General features: G+C 34.0%; 1 protein-coding gene across 1 annotated transcript in view; it reads left to right on the top strand.

Annotated features, from left to right (window-relative positions):
- Positions 1-14,613, top strand: part of LOC138309280 (uncharacterized) — a 38,504-nt gene extending 23,891 nt beyond the window's left edge. The window contains exons 2-4 of the mRNA XM_069250454.1: positions 5,569-6,240; positions 6,615-6,815; positions 7,019-14,613. Coding sequence (XP_069106555.1) covers positions 5,569-6,240; positions 6,615-6,815; positions 7,019-7,603 — 1,458 coding nt within the window. The 3' untranslated portion in view covers positions 7,604-14,613. The remainder of the gene's footprint in view (positions 1-5,568; positions 6,241-6,614; positions 6,816-7,018) is intronic.
- The last annotated feature ends 53 nt before the right edge of the window (positions 14,614-14,666 follow it).

Raw genomic sequence — 14,666 nt, 5'->3', positions numbered from 1 at the left:
CCCGTGATATAGAACTAGACTCTGACTACTAAATAATAACACCGATATACCCGTGATATAGGATAGACTCTGACTACTAAATAATAACACCAATATACCCGTGATATAGAACTAGACTCTGACTACTAAATAATACACATTTGAACAACTAGACTCTGACTACTAAATAATAACACCGATATACCCGTGATATAGGAATAGACTCTGACTACTAAATAATACACATCTGAACAACTAGACTCTGACTACTAAATAATAACACCGATATACCCGTGATATAGAACTAGACTCTGACTACTAAATAATAACACCGATATACCCGTGATATACAACTAGACTCTGACTACTAAATAATAACACCAATATACCCGTGATATACAACTAGACTCTGACTACTAAATAATAACACTGATATACCCGTGATATACAACTAGACTCTGACCACTAAATAATAACACCGATATACCCGTGATATAGAACTAGACTCTGACTACTAGATAATAACACCGACATACCCGTGATATAGAACTAGACTCTGACTACTAAATAATACACATCTGAACAACTAGACTCTGACTACTAAATAATAACACCGATATACCCGTGATATAGTAATAGACTCTGACTACTAAATAATGACACCGATATACCCGTGATACAGAACTAGACTCTGACTACTAAATAATAACACTGATATACCCGTGATATAGAACTAGACTCTGACTACTAAATAATAACACCGATATACCCGTGATATAGGAATAGACTCTGACTACTAAATAATAACACCAATATACCCGTGATATACAACTAGACTCTGACTACTAAATAATAACACCGATATACCCGTGATATAGGAATAGACTCTGACTACTAAATAATAACACCGATATACCCGTGATATACAACTAGACTCTGACTACTAAATAATAACACCGATATACCCGTGATACAGAACTAGACTCTGACCACTAAATAATAACACCTATATACCCGTGATATACAACTAGACTCTGACTACTAAATAATAACACCGATATACCCGTGATATAGAACTAGACTCTGACTACTAAATAATAACACCGATATACCCGTGATATACAACTAGACTCTGACTACTAAATAATAACACCGATATACCCGTGATATACAACTAGACTCTGACTACTAAATAATAACACCGATATACCCGTGATATAGGAATAGACTCTGACTACTAAATAATAACACCGATATACCCGTGATATACAACTAGACTCTGACTACTAAATAATAACACCGATATACCCGTGATATACAACTAGACTCTGACTGCTAAATAATAACACCGATATACCCGTGAAATACAATTAGACTCTGACTACTAAATAATAACACCGATATACCCGTGATACAGAACTAGACTCTGACTACTAAATAATAACACCGATATACACGTGATATACAACTAGACTCTGACTACTAAATAATAACACCGATATACCCATGATACAGAACTAGACTCTGACTACTAAATAATAACACCGATATACCCGTGATATACAACTAGACTCTGACTACTAAATAATAACACCGATATACCCGTGATATACAACTAGACTCTGACTACTAAATAATAACACCGATATACCCGTGATATAGAACTAGACTCTGATTACTAAATAATAACACCGACATGCCCGTGATATAGAACTCTTTGTTCCCCGTAGATTGTAGTGTATGTTCAAGAGGTCAATCGGGAACACTTCCTGGTCTAGATACTGATGTTTAGGTGTTCTGATTAGATAGACCATACCCGACCAATAGGTTTGTATGGCAGAAAAAGGTGTCTAGATAAGGCTGAAACCATCCAGTCAGTCCTAGTATGTTTATTTAGATGACAGAATAGTTGACACACTGTTGGTGACATTATCTTAATCTTCCGGATAGATTTACTTGTTTTGATTATTTTATAGAGTAAATAGTGACTTTGTGCTATCAGTAAACTCTCACGTTGATAACATAACTATTTTCGTGTATAAATTATCATAAATCTGCAGAAAGCCTGCTAAGTCATGAAAGATACATATTTTTAGAAAGATGGGGTAATATTATAACTTTAATCATAACACTGTCCATAACTATATACGATTTTCTTTCAAGATGTTTTTTTTTTTTTTTTTTTTTCTAAACGAGTGGATGCTCTACTCTACAAAACAAGGGATTGTACATTTTCTCAATACTGATCTTTATTTTTATTTGTAACATAATGCAAGCTTGACTGTTACATTGCAAATGCTTTTTGGCGATATGAACTAGTCTCTTTATAAGTATGAATTAAATTCAATTTTGCGTTAAAGTAAATGTACAATCGCAGAAGACTTAGGTTTTATAGATCATTGCTTGTTGATGCCTCCGATGACACATTCTAGACTGGGATTATTTTGTTTAATATCAAGACCTTTAACCACCATGGTGAATTCAGGACGTGTCAGATATAAATGGTATAGAAACACCCAAACCCCGAAGTAAAATCACCGATATAGGGTCAGTACATGGCAACTGCTCCATCTGGGATTCGAAAGCGCTACACGGAGGTGGAGGGTCAGTGATATTTTGTCAGAATACCACCGACGAACGATATTTGTATCTATTAAAAACAGGAACAGACGAATTATTATGTTTCTTCAGTAATAGAGTTTACTTACATTACACTATTACTATAATTGACAAGTTTTAGCTTCTTATTTGACGTCAATATAAAAGTATTTAAAAATAATAAATTGCATCCCGAAAATATTCCTTGACACTATGCTCTATATGGTGTGAGGTACTGATTGCTCAGACAACAAAGGCAAAATAAATTATCATATGTATTTTGGTGTTATAGACATATATATATATACGATTTAACATCAATTATTGTCCAAGTGATAAATATTGTTTATACTCTGTCGGTGGTGGAGCATCTTTAATCACTCAGTCACCCCAAAACATCACAGAATGTATGGAGATTACACAATACTTCACACACAGAGTCACCAAACACATTACATGACACGTGTCTTAATTTGATCCATAAACTTTCGCATGTCCTGGTGCATACGAAATCATTTCAATCACGCTTTTTCTGTCATATATCTTTTTTTACAAAGAGCGTATTTGCTTTGTGTTATTTTATTACATGCTCATACTGATTGTGATCGTAAAACATGTGTGGATGGGTGTAGTCGGTGAATAAAAGACCCAGTGTGATGCAAGGTTAGGGTAGAATTCGTGTATTGTATAACTTCATCCGGGTAGATTGATCAAGGGTGTGATTTAAAGTCGGTCAGCATAATAATAAAATAATTAACTCGTCTTAAAAATTTAAATGGTCTTTGTGTCTAAGAAATTGATTTCTAAAGACACATCGCTTAAAATAGCTATAACCGGAGCCGAAATCATGACCACACATTCAGTGTTTTCCAGTCATTGTAAGATACACCTAGAGAATATAAAGGATTTGAAACTTTTTTGATAAGTTGAAACATTCAAATCTCATCAAACCAATAACGTGATATGTACAGTTATTTATTGTACATGTGGTTTAGCGATTTTTTTTAAAGTTTGATATTCTAAGCAGTTCTATAATAAGTAGCAAAATGTATTTGTTAATGGAGAACGTATTCATACACATATGTCCTGCATAAATCGACACTTTCTTCTCCGTATGTAATTTAATTTCTCCTCCCCCTTGTTAAAAGTTAGATATCATCAAACCAATAACATGATATGTACAGTTATTTATTGTACATGTGGTTTAGCGATATTTTTTAAGTTTAATATTCTAGGAAGTTCTATAATACTGTATGTGTTAATGTAGAACGTATTTATACACATATGTAATTCTTAAATCGACACTTTCTTCTCCGTATGTAATTTCCTCTTTCCCTTTGTTAAAAATCACTTCCCTGTTGCTAATGCGTATCTAAACTATATTTATAGTAGCATGGAACCTGTTTTACTGGTGTTATCAATGCACACCTGTTCTTATCAGGTATATAGGGTAGATGGTATGTACATGCGTAATGCAGCCGAAGTCTAAAATAAACAAGTGCTGTTTTATACATATTGTATATTATATCAAGAGTGTTTACCTTATTGCAGAGCGTGCTAAAGGTGGTTTTACTTCAGTACTGCACCTTTATACACGCGAAAGGAAACAATAGACAGATATATGATATTCTGAATATATAAATCTCATGTTGGCATCTACATATTGCGGTTTTTGGTTGTAAGATGCATGGTGTGCATCAATTAATCATTGATCTTAAATGTTGAACCCTTATCTAACATTCCCCACCCGCCTCTCTTCTTTAAGTTTTTATATCATTCGTTTGCAAAATAAAGTCTGTCCACGAGCATGGTTTTATGTAATGTCTATTGTTTATTGATATTAAATGGCAAATAAGGATTGTAAATAATCTGTAGGAATATTTATATTCATAAAGAATAGTATTAGCAACATAATATAGTTTTGTGAACTGTGTTTTCTATGATTACAAATCTTGCGATAGTATAAAACATGTTTAAGTGATCAAAGTGACTCCTTAATGTATTATGAAGTAAAGTAGGTCGTATCTGTTTTAAGGAAATTCAAGTTGAAAATAAACTCGCAAAAGTGATCGACATGCACTCAAAGATCGAAACACATGATGAACATCAGGAACATTATAAACAATATAAAACATGAGGAACGTTGTTAAACGCTATTAAACATGAGGGGAACATTGTTAAACAATATTGAACATGAGGAACATTGTTAAACAATATTGAACATCGAGAACCTTGTTAAACAATATTGAACATGAGGAACATTGTTAAACAATATTGAACATCGAGAACCTTGTTAAACAATATTGAACATGAGGAACATTGTTAAACAATATTGAACATCGGGAACGTCGATAAACAATATTCACTTTTTCCTGTTGAAGACAGGAGTTGCACTTGATATTGTGCACGGTTGACCAATCAGGACAAGTAAGACAACAGTAAGAATAGTATCTATACATATATATATAAAACATGAAAAATCAAATGTCAATGATTTTTTATTACTTGCCTCGTCAGAAATGTTTATTTGGTTACAATCTTTAGGTCATTTCGCGCTGGGTTCTTTGTTTGGGAATATTGATATGGTTACAAGGTTCGGTTCTAGCTATTACAACCATTGTTGGATTTCTTGTTTGACAATACTGATGTGATTCCTTGCTGGTCTTGATTTGGCAAGATTTGGCGTCACATGCCAACATAAAAAAAGACTTGCAATAGTATGTAAAGGAATACGAAATGTTGATGTGCTAACACGTTATTATATGTATCTCTGAAAATGAAAACGAGAACCAACAGATAAACTTAATTTTTTATTTCTATTCACTGTAGAGCGTACTTTCTCTTTGTATGTGGGAATGGATCTGTTGTTGATTGTCCATGACGTGGTTTTCTTTTACATGTATAAATATATGGTGACACATGCAGGATCTCATTAAACTGATCTAAATGTGGTTTTATGTTATACATAAATTTCATTTTTATTTATTTTAGGTTATATTAGACGATCCATTGCTTTTCTGCGACTTGACAGCGAACGTCACCTCCGATTGTTGTCTCCCCTGTTTTAACGCCACCTGCAATAGCACATGTCCGGAAGGGCAGCTAACTCTTAACTTTACACAGGATTTCCCTACGTGTGTAAATTCAAATGACGTCAATTCCACATCCTCTGAGGAGACGTCACGTGACTTTGTTGTCGTCTGTTTGGACACATGTCCTGTGACGTATTATAGGGAGGGAGAGTTTTGTACAAAATGTGAGGAGGTATGTGATAGTTGCAGTGGTCCCGGGATCACTGACAACTGTACCTGTACGGTGAGGGACAATGGGAGATGTGTGACCAGGTGTCATACAGGATCTTACAATGACAATGGTAACTGTGTAAGATGTGATGACGCGTGTAAAAGCTGTAATGGATCAGGTCGTGATAGTGACACCTGCGTTTGTAAGTTTGAATTCAATGGCACGTGCTACGAGTCCTGCCAATCAAACTTGACAGAATGCGATGATGGGGGAGATGACGAAAGTAATAACACTATAATCATCGCCGCAGCTGTTGGAGGTGGAGTTGCAGTCATCGTCATCATTGTCGTTATAGTGATCGTTTTGAAATGTTGTCGACGTCGCAAAGTAAATAAAAAGACTCGCATGAGCACCATCATTGTAAGTATAAACCGGTTCCGTAAACTGTATAGCCGCATGCTTACTTTTCGCAATTTTAACTAAGAACGAAACACTAAATTTCGGCGGTTTTTTAATTTCGCTATCTGGTTTAAAGGGTTTAAAGGATGCAATCATGTCATAATAATATACGAATGATTTGTTTTCGCAATCAGAGTCATGTACGCAAAATCGCAAAAATATCATCCCCACGGAATTAATCAGTTAAACACAAATTGAGTACTGAATATCATTTCTAAAGGAAAGAAGGGAGGGAGAGTGGGAGGCAGAGTGAAGGGAATATGGTGGGAGAGGGTTACCGACTGAGAGTGACAATGAGTGAATGAATGAAATGGAAATTTCTTTTTTCACTGTAGGAGAGCAGAGATGACTTAAAGCAGCAGGAGGAAGAAGAGACGGGTATTCAACTGCCAACTAAGGCTAAAGGGAAAAAACCGGGCAAATATGAAAATGTCACCGTACTTGGAGGCGCTGTGTCGGCGCAAGCGCAGGATACACAAGACAAAATGACGAGATATGCCAAGGATCCGACGCTTCCCAGAGGGAAATCACTTGAGGTAATAGTCATATACATTGTATATTCTTTTTCTGAATCAATTACATGTACAATGTAATCGTTCTTTATTATATTGTCCTTGCTAGTATAAAAAGTATAAAATTATCTGTAAAATAAAAATTATCTGCTTTTGTGGTTCATCATTTGACTTGCTGTACATAAAAGGATAGTTTTAATTCTGATCCTTCTTATTCTCCATATCAGGATCAGCCAGACAGGCGTGAATCTGGTTTGTATGCAAACGCAGACACCATCCAACTCCAGCGTCAGCTGACTGGAGAGGCCGGAAATACAAAGTCAAAACGAGGCGTCTTCAGCAAGTTTAAACAGTCGGTAAAAAATGTTAGCAGGAAGTCAAAAAATAAGGGAGCTAACTCTAATGACATATCCGGTTCGCAAAATCCCGTTTTCGAGGACCCCCAGTCTGGTGATTCGGGTCAGGACTATGTAGATATGACTGGTAATCATAAAGAGGAGGAGGAGCAAGAGGACTACGTTCAGTTGAACCAAAGACAAGACGATGGACCACAGGAAGCATACGAACCATTTCAAAATAATGCAACCATCCCATCAGATGAGCCACAGGAGGAATATGAAAATTTTGGTGCAGTGTCAAACGTTAATATAGCAGACATGGAGCCGCAAGATGACTATGAAAATTTCGTTAACACTTCTAAAGTTAATGTCCCAGACGATGAACCACAAGATGAGTATGAAAATTTTAGGCCGTTATCAACCAATGAAGAATCGCCTTATATCAATGTAACACATTTTCGCAAGGAGAAGTGAAATATTGCACAATCAATGACAGCACATCTATATAATGTTTATGTTTTCATTTTGTGAAGGCAGATAATGTAATATATGTGAATCCAGACAATTAAATGGTCGAGGAGTTAAACGCTGATATAGCTAAAGAATGAATCCTGACATTATACCTTATAACATATATGCAAGCAGGATCTGGAATGAACAATGTAATTATTTTTTTGTTTCATCTTTAAAATAGACAAATGAAATGCCGATCCCATAGGCTTGTTCATTAACTTTGTAATCTCATATTTTGAAAATTATCATTCGACCTTGACTTTTCTTTACTAATCACTTGACATGGCCCATTATTTTCTTTTTGACTGCCTTGACCTTTATATCCTAAAAGACATTGAACTTTCTATTCTTTGTGTGATTGTCTATATTGCGAAGACGCGGTATTCATATTCCGTATTTGCATCATCTGCTCTTGTGGATAAGTATTGATTGTGACGTCATATGTTTACGTTATAGTTGTGAGAGAAACAGATAAATTTCGTTCACAAAATAATGACGTCTCAAAGGATACCTACCTGCAAACCCTATAATTTTCATTGGCGGTATTTCGAAGACGTGATATTTCCTTGTTATTGACTGTTGTTGAAGTATAGTGCTATAACTCAACCCTTTATAACACATAGTATTAAGATAATTTCCTTTGTTGGTGCTTGATCTTACCCTGACATGTAATTGATTACTGTGATAGTTTAACTGTACTTGTCTTTACAATTAAGGTATCCAGTTCAATATGTATAATAGATAATAGTTTTTATGTGTGTTTTTATAAATGTTAGCCATGACTTGTTCTGCTTTGTATATGTTTAATATAATATATTTTGCAAAATATCAAAGTATACAATATATAATTATGTATTTCTTGAACATAAATGCATAATTCCCATGCATAATTGAATAGTCTAGAATAAAATAATAAATCTAGTGTCAAAAATATGATTTGTATTATCCATTAAGATATGTCTAATGCTATTGTTTTCTTGTGAGTGTAAAATGGATATTACCTGTACTGTAGAGGTGTCCTTCATTTTTACGGCTTTTCTATATAACGTGGTTGTTTTAGTTTTGCATGTGTAAATTTGTAAAACATAAGAAAAGTAATGATTGCAGTTCTGATTTCTTAACTACTTCTATACAACTTTATTCCATATTTTATATAACAAATTGCAACAATCAAAAAAGCAAGACATTAACAGCTTACGGATTGCGTTTATTATGGCGCCAAAGAAATGAAATTATCACCACGAACAAAAACAGATTATACGGTTCACGTCATGATCATTATTGTATAAAAATGTTGTTATTTACGAATACAAACTATCGCAGTTTATTTAATTCCAACGCTCTTTTTAAGTAATATCTGGTTCACCTGATTACAATTGAGAAGCCTTTCTGTGAGAGAAAGGTGGAGAAACTATCAAACAGCCTAAACAATTTTGAAGGTGATCATGTGACTATTCTCGTCCAATCAGGGTACCGAATCAAAGGCTTACGCCAACCTGCCATCATCCGGTTGATATGTTCACTCATATCCATAATTCCAAGTAAATAGATATGTAATAGGTATATATTGCGACGGATAAAACGCTCTTTTATACTTGTAGTTCATTGATGTACGCGGCAACATTTTCCGAATTATGATCAGTTACGAAACACGTGAAAAAAGTCGGTGTACAGTAATGAATCGTTTATATATACTAATGATGATTGAAATAATGATTAAGGCATTGTACCGTCCAGTTATTATACCAGTTCCCTTATATGAAGCTTATGTCGCTATCATTTGTGTTATGTTTTTTTCTTTAAACATATGAATGTGAATCACCTATAACACATACACTTTCACAGTAGAGATAGACATTTTTTGTTATATACTCCTTTAAGTCGATGATGTCTGTGTCATTTTTGCAATTTTTCCATCTAGTTTGTAGAAATATAGAAAGCACACAAGGTACTAATAACTATTCAGATAAGATAACGTGTACTCGATTACCCTGTTGACAATGTTGATGTGTCATTGGAACTAATATATTGTCAAACTGTTGAGTCTTACAAATGTATCATCTACACATGGAGACATTATATCTGATGAATGAAAACGTGCTGATGTATTTATCTCAAATGAATATCCATTCCACTATTCCATGCAGGGTATTTTTATCACATCTGTCCTATAGTGAAAAACCAAAACAACAGTGATTGAACAAAGAGTATTAAAGTTAATATTTTTAAAATTATCATAAACATGCTAATTCATTGCATTCTTATGTATTTTTATGAAAACATGTGCAAGTTTACTTATGATTCGGCACAATACTTGTGACGATCGATCTTGCTAAATTCACTATGTCTTCATCTTACATTATGACAATGTTCCCTATAAAGATATGAATGCTAGGGATTCTGTGCCCAAGGGTCTCAAAATGTGGTTAAACCCGCGTTTTACTACATTGTGTGATCAAGAGGATGAACTATTTTTAGTCTTCCTATCGACACATGAAAGTACATTATGCATCATACATCTACCATTGTCCTTTTAATACCCTACATTAAGACATCACGCCAAATGTTAGTATTCTTTACTTGTTACTTATCATTTTTAACGCAAAACCATGACTAAAACTGATTTCACCATTTATTGAAATGACGAGATACGGCTCCGCGATCTGTCCATTAAAAGTTGGTAAAGTAGCATGTTTTTTTTAAAAATACTTCAGTTTGTGTTACATAGCCACAAGATTATGTTTTATCTACATCAAATGTTTATGGAAATGTATGCTAAACGTTTCATTTCGTTTCTATACAAGTCAGGCGTAATTTGCTTCGAATGTCACTTTGCCGTCTACAAGAACAATAATTTGTGCGACATCATATATTGGGTATTGCGTCATAATTACCTGTGACGTCACAATAATGCAATTACGTATAATTCAATACATCGTATGAAATACGGTACGACAGAGCGAGAAAAATAATTAGAACCCACAATGTCGTAACAATGTACAATCAATTACTATGATATGAGAACATTTTGCATAATGCAATAAGTTAGATATGATTAAATACAATTTATATGACGTAACGTAGAGCTTAATTGTAAATAAGACAGTGCGCTCTTTTATTATGTCCATATTATAATCATCGCTGATATTATATATTGCATGCTATTCCTGTCCCAAATCTTGTCATTAATTTTGGTATTACTACTCCCTATTTACATATGACAGAGTTATCTGTCCTGGCTGGTAGATATTGCTTGTGAAGCCATGCTTTTGCGAGCGTAATTCAGAGAAAACGCTGTGAGTTTTGCTCACGAAATAATGAAGTCATTATGGCTACCTACCCACAAGGGAGGTAACTCTGTATTATTCAAAGATGATATAGCTTTAGTTTGAACCATCAAAACGGTTTGATAAGTGATTAATTAATTATACTGTGTTAAAAAGGTCCCATTAATATTTCGATGTCCTTTCATCATTATCATTCAGAAACTAATAGTGATTATCACACAGTATATATCACCTTACCTCAGCATTATAATATTTTGACCAATTATATTTATGATATTGTTCACATTGATAATGGTCGTGGAAATTAAAGTTATCATCACAAATTAAAAGAAACAAACAAAAGTTTATTTTTTAAATTATAATTTCAAAACATAGTCACTTTTTCTTCATTTTTTTTTTCACACATTAATGAAAATCAATTGAAGTAACGTTACGTAATGTTTGTTACAAACAAAGGCATTTTCGTTAGACTGTCAGAATTGCTTACATCGAATTGTTCATTATATGCATGATTTTGTTGAATAATGTATCATTTACTGCGGTAAACAAAATTTTTTTGACACAAATTTGCGATAGAAATATTCACGCATTGTCAATTTGGAACACTTATAAGCTACCCTTATTAAGTGTGTTGTAATCTAAGTTTGTGGAAATTGATTTTTAAAATTTATTGCGAACTTTATTTTAATTTATTGTTGAGCATTTTCTAGCATTCATTAGCTGATAAATTATGTCATTCCCAAATGAACGGCTTTCTGATCGACAAGCGTCTGATCCATAAACTATCATGTGATGGTATATAATTATATCACCTTCATTTAGTAACAGCTTTCTGTTCGCCAAGCCTCTGATCCATACACTATTATGTGATGGTATATAATTATATCACCTTCATTTAGTAACAGCTTTCTGTTCGCCAAGCCTCTGATCCATACACTATTATGTGATGGTATATAATTATATCACCTTCATTTAGTAACAGCTTTCTGATCGCCAAGCCTCTGATCCATACACTATCATGTGATGGTATATAATTATATCACCTTCATTTAGTAACAGCTTTCTGATCGCCAAGCCTCTGATCCATAAACTATCATGTGATGGTATATACTTATATCACCTTCATTTAGTAACAGCTTTCTGATCGCCAAGCCTCTGATCCATAAACTATCATGTGATGGTATATATTTATATCACCTTCATTTAGTAACAGCTTTCTGATCGACAATCGTCTGATCCATAAACTATCATGTGATGGTATATACTTATATCACCTTCATTTAGTAACAGCTTTCTGATCGACAAGCGTCTGATCCATAAACTATCATGTGATGGTATATAATTATATCACCTTCATTTAGTAACAGCTTTCTGATCGCCAAGCCTCTGATCCATACACTATCATGTGATGGTATATAATTATATCACCTTCATTTAGTAACAGCTTTCTGATCGCCAAGCCTCTGATCCATACACTATTATGTGATGGTACATAATTATATCACCTTCATTTAGTAACGGCTTTCTGATCGACAAGCGTCTGATCCATAAACTATCATGTGATGGTACATAATTATATCACCTTCATTTAGTAACAGCTTTCTGATCGCCAAGCCTCTGATCCATACACTATTATGTGATGGTATATAATTATATCACCTTCATTTAGTAACAGCTTTCTGATCGCCAAGCCTCTGATCCATACACTATTATGTGATGGTATATAATTATATCACCTTCATTTAGTAACGGCTTTCTGATCGACAAGCGTCTGATCCATACACTATCATGTGATGGTATATAATTATATCACCTTCATTTAGTAACGGCTTTCTGATCGACAATCGTCTGATCCATACACTATCATGTGATGGTATATAATTATATCACCTTCATTTAGTAACAGCTTTCTGTTCGACAATCGTCTGATTCATACACCATTATGTGATGGTATATAATTATATCACCTTCATTTAGTAACAGCTTTCTGATCGCCAAGCCTCTGATCCATACACTATCATGTGATGGTATATAATTATATCACCTTCATTTAGTAACAGCTTTCTGATCGCCAAGCCTCTGATCCATACACTATCATGTGATGGTATATAATTATATCACCTTCATTTAGTAACAGCTTTCTGATCGACAATCGTCTGATCCATACACTATCATGTGATGGTATATAATTATATCACCTTCATTTAGTAACGGCTTTCTGATCGACAATCGTCTGATCCATACACTATCATGTGATGGTATATAATTATATCACCTTCATTTAGTAACGGCTTTCTGATCGACAAGCGTCTGATCCATAAACTATCATGTGATGGTATATAATTATATCACCTTCATTTAGTAACGGCTTTCTGATCGACAATCGTCTGATCCATACACTATCATGTGATGGTATATAATTATATCACCTTCATTTAGTAACGGCTTTCTGATCGACAATCGTCTGATCCATACACTATCATGTGATGGTATATAATTATATCACCTTCATTTAGTAACGGCTTTCTGATCGACAAGCGTCTGATCCATAAACTATCATGTGATGGTATATAATTATATCACCTTCATTTAGTAACGGCTTTCTGATCGACAATCGTCTGATCCATACACTATCATGTGATGGTATATAATTATATCACCTTCATTTAGTAACGGCTTTCTGATCGACAAGCGTCTGATCCATAAACTATCATGTGATGGTATATAATTATATCACCTTCATTTAGTAACGGCTTTCTGATCGCCAAGCCTCTGATCCATACACTATTATGTGATGGTACATAATTATATCACCTTCATTTAGTAACAGCTTTCTGATCGCCAAGCCTCTGATCCATAAACTATCATGTGATGGTATATAATTATATCACCTTCATTTAGTAACGGCTTTCTGATCGACAATCGTCTGATCCATACACTATCATGTGATGGTATATAATTATATCACCTTCATTTAGTAACGGCTTTCTGATCGACAAGCGTCTGATCCATAAACTATCATGTGATGGTATATAATTATATCACCTTCATTTAGTAACGGCTTTCTGATCGCCAAGCCTCTGATCCATACACTATTATGTGATGGTACATAATTATATCACCTTCATTTAGTAACGGCTTTCTGATCGCCAAGCGTCTGATCCATAAACTATCATGTGATGGTATATAATTATATCACCTTCATTTAGTAACAGCTTTCTGATCGCCAAGCCTCTGATCCATACACTATCATGTGATGGTATATAATTATATCACCTTCATTTAGTAACAGCTTTCTGATCGCCAAGCCTCTGATCCATACACTATTATGTGATGGTATATAATTATATCACCTTCATTTAGTAACAGCTTTCTGATCGCCAAGCCTCTGATCCATACACTATCATGTGATGGTATATAATTATATCACCTTCATTTAGTAACAGCTTTCTGATCGCCAAGCGTCTGATCCATACACTATTATGTTATGTTATTTGATTATATCCCCTTCATTTAGTGATGTTATCTGCGATATTTATGTTCTATTTCTTCTATTTGAAATCATTAGTGAATCATTACTGTTAATAAAATTGTCAATATTGCCATAAGTTGATCATAATGAACAACAAAGTTATGCATAATTAGAGAGATATATATAATAAAGAGTAAAAACTAAAGAATCGATATTTAAAGTTTTGTTTTCTTTTCAAGTTTGACATTGTAAGAGATCTTATCCT

The sequence above is a fragment of the Argopecten irradians genome, chromosome 15, assembly GCF_041381155.1.
Source record: "Argopecten irradians isolate NY chromosome 15, Ai_NY, whole genome shotgun sequence".
Lineage (NCBI taxonomy): Eukaryota > Metazoa > Mollusca > Bivalvia > Pectinida > Pectinidae > Argopecten > Argopecten irradians.
The sequence above is the reverse complement of the archived record's forward strand: the minus strand, read 5'-3'. Positions and strand labels throughout refer to the sequence as shown.